General features: G+C 62.3%; 2 protein-coding genes across 2 annotated transcripts in view; both read right to left on the bottom strand.

Moving 5' to 3' along the window:
• The window catches only part of TMEM82 (transmembrane protein 82), an 8,320-nt gene extending 6,603 nt beyond the window's left edge, over positions 1–1,717 (bottom strand). Inside the window, exons 1-4 of the mRNA XM_040471521.1 lie at positions 1,283–1,717; positions 1,057–1,129; positions 607–882; positions 481–536 (exon numbers count right to left, since the gene is read on the bottom strand). Coding sequence (XP_040327455.1) covers positions 481–536; positions 607–882; positions 1,057–1,129; positions 1,283–1,370 — 493 coding nt within the window. The 5' untranslated portion in view covers positions 1,371–1,717. The remainder of the gene's footprint in view (positions 1–480; positions 537–606; positions 883–1,056; positions 1,130–1,282) is intronic.
• A 287-nt stretch (positions 1,718–2,004) lies between these two features.
• SLC25A34 (solute carrier family 25 member 34) lies at positions 2,005–6,250 on the bottom strand. The gene is made up of 5 exons (XM_040462195.1): positions 5,620–6,250; positions 4,978–5,043; positions 4,735–4,887; positions 4,196–4,330; positions 2,005–3,533 (listed from the first exon to the last, which is right to left on the bottom strand). The coding sequence occupies exons 1-5, from the start codon at positions 6,037–6,039 to the stop codon at positions 3,351–3,353; spliced, it is 957 nt and encodes a 318-aa protein (XP_040318129.1). The 5' UTR covers positions 6,040–6,250; the 3' UTR covers positions 2,005–3,350.
• Positions 6,251–6,562: the final 312 nt, after the last annotated feature.

Below are 6,562 nucleotides of genomic sequence, written 5' to 3'. Positions count from 1 at the left end.
TCCCTGGGGTGCCCGGGTGGCTCTGTCAGTTAAGCGTCTGACTCTTGATTTCGGCTCAGGTCATGATCTCATGGTTCGTGAGATCGAGGCCCGCATTGGGGTCTGCGCTGACAGCATGGAGCCTGCTTGGGATTTTCTCTCTCTCTCTCTCTCTCTCTCTCTCTCAAAATAAATAAATAAACTTGAAAAAAAAAAAAAAAGCAGGGATATTGCCTTCAAGGTCGAGCCCTACCTACTGGGATCATTTCTTGCTGCTTAATTTCAGTCATGATTGTTCCTTGGGCCCCATGTGCTTGCTGAAGGTTTGCGGCTCAGAGCCTTGAAGACCTGGGTTCAGAGCCTGACTCCACTTTTAGCTGGTTGTTGAGCTGCGACAAGCCAGTTACCCTCTCTGAGCCTTAGTTTCCCCGTCCGTGAAATGGAGATCACAGCAAAGCTCTACCCGCCTCTGACTGTGTGGATACGTGAGATGATACGCACTCAGAGGATCCGGCACGGGGCCTGGCACACGGGGAGCTCGGTGTCCGAGGAGCTCGCTAGGAGTAGGGACTGCACTGGCGATCACAACCCCAGGGGGCAATCTGCACCCTCCGGTCCCGGTCTTACAGAAAGGAGGTGGTGAGGAGACAGGGGGGTCTGGGGTGAAAATCAGGGCCCGGGTTCGGGTAATGACACCCCCCCCCCCCCACCACCTCAGGGAGCCTTACCTTGCCCAGGGAGAGCAGTGTGGAGATAGCCCGGAGGGAGAACTCAAGCACCACCAGGGCGGCCACCCGGGCCCCCACGACGGTCAGGATCAGGGCCAGCCCTGCCAGGTGCACGGTCTCCAGCGAGGCCCACGGGGCCTGCAGCCGGTGCTTTTCTGGCCGCCGCTCAGGGTTGCTGCGGGGCAGAATGGACGTGGGCAGGGCCAGAACCACCAGCCTCAGCCTGGGCAGTGGTCCCCGTGCCCCCAGACATGCTCACTGGGGATAGGGTTCCCTTCCCTCCGGCCCTGCCCTCACAGGCCGGAGAGAGCTGGGGGCCCAGGAGTGGGCTGGGTTGGCAGGCACTCACTTGGCACAGTTCACAAAGAAGTAGACCTTCAGGAGGCTGTTCAGGACGGAGACTCCGCTGGCCCCGATGAGGCCTGAGGGGCAGGAGGGAGGGCAGGCGGTTTGGAGGGTTAGAGGTGGTGGGAGACCCACGTGGTGGGGGGCGGGGGCGGGGGGGGGTCCACCCTGCAGCTGCCCAGAGCTGCCGGAGGGGGCGGGGCTGCACGGGACAGGGAGGTGGCACTCACCTTGCAGGACAGAGTCTAGGAGGCTGGAGCCCCACTGGAGGGAGGGGAGGCCGGGGAGCCAGGAAGGCAGGGATGGCAGGGAGAACATGGCCGCTGCCGGGATCAGCCCCCGCCTCTGGCCAGGTCTGCTCCAGAGAGACCAAAGTCACGGGGCAAAGGTGTCAGTGGAGGGAGGGGAGGGGCAGGGAGGGATCAGAAGCTCAAGGGAGGGAAGGGGAGGGGAGGGGAGGCAGGGATACCTTCAGGGCCCCAGGGTTACTGGCCTCGGGAGCCTACTGCTGTCCAGGGGCTCCGCCTTTGGGCGGCATGAAACCAGCACTGATCTCTGGCCTCTGTCTCTGCTCAAGTCGGGTGCCCGTTTTTCTCACCCTACCTTAGGCCTTGCCCCACAGGGCCTTCCTGAAGCCCCAGGCCTTATCTGTTGCCCCCCACAGCCTTGCATCTGGGCTCTGCCCCCTCAGCCCCAGTTCTGGAAGGTGGTCCGTACCCCCCACAACCTGAGGTTGAGATACAGTTCTGGGCCCCCCCTCTCCTTCCGCCACTGGGCAGCCTGCCTCGACGATCCTCCCCGTGTCCACTAGGTGGCAGGCCTCAGTTGGGTTGGAAGCCGAGGGTGCGGCAAATCCGGATCCTCCTTCCCCAGACCGAGGAGGGAGCCAAGGGGTGGGGGGTGGTGTCACGGGTGGGGGAGACCGAGGCTTCAGCAGAAGGGAGTCGTGGAAGTAAACAAAATAGAAAACTTTATTGGTTTGGAGTGTGTGGTGGGGTACCCCCGGGGAACAGCAGACATGGGGGATGGCAGGGGAGGTGGTTTAGGCTCTGCTTGGGCTGGGGCCAGTCCTATCCCTTCCAGGGACTCGGTGTCATTCTCTGAAGCACAAAGGTCAGTGTGGGCCTAAGGAACACACTCACTGGGAGGAGTGTGGCTGCAGCCTGGGGAAAGGGCCCAGGGTGAGGACACCTAGCTCTGCTACTCACGTTGAGCCAGTCCCCTCCCCACTCATCTGAAGAATGGGCATGTCCAGAGACCCCTTTCAGAACGGTCATGAGGATTTGTCTGGACGCCCACAGTGCTGGGCACCTAGGAAGCCCTCAGTAAAAGCTTCTAGTAGTTGGTGTTATAGGCTGCATTATGTCCCCCCCACTCACATTCATATATTGAAGTTCTAACCCCCTATATGTGACTGTAATTGGAGATGGGGTCCCTAAAGAGATAATTAAGTTAAAACGAGGACATTAGGGTCGGTGCTAATCCAACACGACTGGGGGCCTTATAAGAAGAGATTAGGACACAGACATAGAAAGAAGACCATGTGAGGACCCGGGGGGAAGATGGCCGTCCACATGCCAGGGGGGAGAGAGAGAGGGGAGAGAGAGAGAGAGAGAGAGAGAGAGAGAGAGAGAGAGAGGCCTCAGAAGAAACCAACCCCGCTGATGCCTGGATGTCTGACTTCCAGCCTCCAAGCTGTGAGACAATATCTGTTGTTTAAACCATCTTGTCGGAGGTCCACTATGGCCTCGTGGTGCCTCACAGTGACTGTCGGGGGCCCTCCAGCCCTCATGGTCCTGGCTCTTGCCAGGGACACCAGCCTGCGCCGGGCAGAGCTAACTTCCAGTCCTCTTTCTGCCACTTCAGAGCTGTGTGGCTTTGGTCAAAGCACTTCCCTTTTCTGAGTTCTTAGCTTCCTCTTGGTAAAAGAGGGTTTTACTGTCTCACACTGTTTGAGGACTAAGCAAGCTGATGCATGTAAGCGACCCAGCTCAAGGTGATGGCCATGTCCCGGAGCAGCGATTATCATAATGAGTAAGGCTCTGGGATAAGGTAACCCAATACAGAGGGGGAAGAGAATTTGCTGGAGAACAAAGTGGCTGGCCATCCAGAACAAATGCTCTGGCCTGAGAGGGGGCCATGGGTCTGGGGGGGACCAGCGCTGTCCACACTCTCCTCCGACCTGTGGCAGGGTCTAGGCCAGTGGTCTGCTCTGAGCCGGCCATTCCCAGCTGGAGCAGGCCATTGCTTCCTGCCGAGTGCCAGGCTGTGTCGGGAAATGGGGGTGAGGGGTGCCCCCTAGGTGCCCTGGTGCAGGCCCCGCCCAGCCAGTTTCCGGAGCTCATCCCAGAAGAGCATGCTGAGGATAGTGTGGGGGCCCAGGCGCAGGTAGGCTGGGCCCAGACCCTTGTAGAGTGCCAGGGGGCCCTCCTGCCGCCAGATCTTCACCAGGCAGTCGGCGAGGCCACCATACAGCTGGCCCTGGGGACAGACACGGGGCAGATGTCACTACAGGGAACGTGGCGCCCTGGCTGGCACAACCAGGGGTGTCTGTGTGTGGGGGCTACTGTGGCACATCAGTAGAGAGACTCTCCCCAAGCTGGGCAAATTCTAGAAAGGTGGCCCTGTAGGCTGTGAAATGTAAGAAGCCTCTTCGTCCAGGCAGCCACGGCCCCATGCCTGGGGGCTGAACTTTGGCTAGTGGCACACAGGTGGATTTCAGCCCTCACTCGGCCTGTGGAGGGCACCTCTGTGCTGAGCGCAGCCTGCACCGGTGTATGCGAGGGCCCGTGTGCGTGAGGCCGTGGGGTCAGGCCTGGATTCTGATTCGGGCTCCTCCACGTATCAGCCGGGCGACCGCACACACAAGTCACCAGATCTCTCTGAGCGTCAGTTTCCTCATCAGGAAGATGGAGGTGATGGTGAGGATGGAATAAAACCCAGAGGTGAAAATGCTTAGCCCATGCCTGGGACATAGGTGCTCAGCAAACAAGGCAAATCGATGCGTTTCCATGCATGTCACGTGTCTGTGTGTCTCTGGCTGTGTGTGTGTGTGTGTGTGTGTGTGTGTGTGTGTGTGTGTGTTGGAGGGTGCTCTCCAGCTTCCCACTGGCCCCCCACCCCCCGCACCAGCCCCTGCTCACTTTGCCAGTTCCATCCACGGGCTGATTGTATAGCCGTGTGCTGACCACGTCGAAGGGGGTCATGACTGCGGCCACGGCGACGCTACTGATCATGCCTCCAGCCAAAGCCACCAGCCAGCTGTCCTCCGGGAGCCACTGTGGGGTGGTACAGGTTCTGACGCCTGCAGGTGCCCTCCCCCCACCCGCAGGGTACCCACCCTCCCCTCCCAGCGTGTGGGGGCTGGGAGACCTAGGGGAAGGGGAACAGACCGGGCGCCTCCAGCTACCTCCCACCCCAGCTCCTTCACAGCTACAGGGCTCACTGCTGGCCCCCACTCCTGCTGGGCACAAGGGCCAGGGACATGACCTTAAGGGCAGAGCTAGGGTCCTCAGCTGTCTTCAGGGGCCCTGTCTGTCACCTCCCCGTTGGCTTCCCTAGGTGGGGGTGCAGCTGGAGATGTTAGGGAGTGATGAGGGCCCAGAGGGGGAGAAAGGAGGCAGGCAGCCCTTACTTTGGGGTGTCTGTGGGTGGGCAGGCACAGGTGTCCCTGGCTCCTCACCTGTTGTTTCTGCACCCAGGCCTTGGCAGAGGCAAAGGTGGCCAGCTGGGCCGCGGAGCCGACCATGACCCTGGGCACGGCCCCACCCACGCCCCGCCATAGTCCTGCCAGGCCTTGCTGCCGCCAGATGGTCTCCAAGGCCCCCAGAACACTCTGCGGGGAGAAGACGCCGCGTCATGGTCAGCCCCTGCCGGCCCAGGAGCCCATCCGGCCCAGGGAGCTCTGGGGAGTGACGGTTCCTACCTGGTGATGGTGCTGATGCCCCACAGCCATCGCGGCCACCGTCTGGGCCTGCAGCTGTGTTTTGACCTGTGACAGCAGATGTGAGAGAGGGCCTGGACGAGCGCGCCCCGACATCCAGAGCGCCACGAGCCCACCCCCACAGCTGAGGGGGCGTGTGGGATAGAGTCGGGGGCGAGGCTCTGAAGTTAGCCTGGGTCTGCATCCCGGTGTGACCGGAGCAAGTTACTTAACCCCCTCCAGGCCCGTCCGCTCACGCCTGACAAGCTGTTCTGAGGACTAAGCGGGATGACGACGGTACAACACGCAGCCGGGGACGCGGGGGCCTCGCTTATTTTTCACTCGCACAGGCTGCACGGGAAGATGGGTGGCCACACGGGGGTGGAGCCAGCACACATCCTGCCACCCTCTGCCCCCTCCTCTGGCTCAGGCCTGGTGGGGCAGGGACCCCAGGAGGATGAGGATCAGGACCAGGCTCTGGGGCTTTGAGCCAAGGGGCAGATTCCAATCCCGGGCAGGGATGTTCCCCGCCCAGCAGGCCCCACCCGGCCGTCCAGGTCGGTCCGCAGGGCCAGCCTGGGAGGCTCCAGAGTCCCCGGGCGAGCTGGGTCATGGGGTGATGGAGGATGGAGAAAAGGCACTCACCAAGTAAGCAGGGCTCCCCACGAAGGCTCCCAGTGCCCCAGCCACGGCGCCTGCGACCACGGTGCCACCAGGCTGTTGGGTGAGGCCAGCCTGGCACGCCAGGCTGTAGCAGTAGAAGCGGACGCCATTCATGAGGCCCTGGTAAAGGAGGCCGGCGGCCAGCCCCTTCTGCAGGCCACACAGCCCATCTGCACGGATCACTGCGGCCACCGAGGCAAAAAAGCCCCTGTAGGGCCGCGGGTAGGTGCCCCGGGCCCGCAGCTCCCCCTGCAGCTGCAGCCGCGTCTTCACCACCTCTAGGGGGTTAGTGAAGACACAGGCCAGGCAACAGGCCGAGGCGCCTAGCACCAGGTCCACAGCGGGGGCAACCGTCTCCCTGGCCTCTGTTCCTGAGGCCCGTTGCGCCCCGGGCAGGGACATGGGCACAGGCCCTGGGGTGGCGGAGCTTACGCTGTCTGCACCCCCGCAGGGCCGCCCGGCTGGGGATCAAGGGGGCCTGGGGCCATGTCTGGAGGGCAGACGTCCAGGTCAGACAGGCCGCCGGGAGGCCCCTGGTCTATCCTGGGAGTCCACCTGCTCTGCTCGGCCGCTGGGGCTGTTGGAGCCCGGGACACGCCCCTGCTGGCTCTGACCAATCCCAGCTGTCTCTGTTCTCCACACCTCCCCGCAGGGGTGGGCCTGGACCCTGGGATCTGGGGAAAAGGTCACCTGGGGCAGGAGGGAGATTGGGGGCGGGGAGAAGGTGTCAATCAGCTGAGACACCTCCTCCTGTTTTTCTTATCCTCCTGCCCTCCCTGTGGCGCTGGGGCGAAGGGCTGGTGCCCCTGCCCCGCCTCTGGTTTAGCCAGTCCTGCTGCAGCTCGGAGCCCTGGGCATAGAGCAACTGCCCGGGGAGGCTCCTGAAACCGTGCCCAGGCAACTCGCTGACTGCCCACAACCACCC

The sequence above is a fragment of the Herpailurus yagouaroundi genome, unplaced genomic scaffold (assembly GCF_014898765.1).
Source record: "Herpailurus yagouaroundi ecotype Mexico unplaced genomic scaffold, PumYag 77, whole genome shotgun sequence".
NCBI lineage: Eukaryota > Metazoa > Chordata > Mammalia > Carnivora > Felidae > Herpailurus > Herpailurus yagouaroundi.
This window is presented reverse-complemented; position numbering and strand designations above follow the sequence as displayed.

What these genes read in the sequence shown, in the direction of transcription:
- SLC25A34 (XM_040462195.1), bottom strand. Translation starts at nt 6,039, where the DNA reads ATGTCCCTGCCCGGGGCGCAACGGGCCTCAGGAACAGAGGCCAGGGAG. An exon ending in CCTGGGTGCAGAAACAACAG is followed by an intron (nt 4,331 to 4,734) that starts GTGAGGAGCCAG and finishes ACCACCCCACAG; the next exon opens with TGGCTCCCGGAGGACAGCTG. An exon ending in CCGTGGATGGAACTGGCAAA is followed by an intron (nt 3,534 to 4,195) that starts GTGAGCAGGGGC and finishes GTCTGTCCCCAG; the next exon opens with GGCCAGCTGTATGGTGGCCT.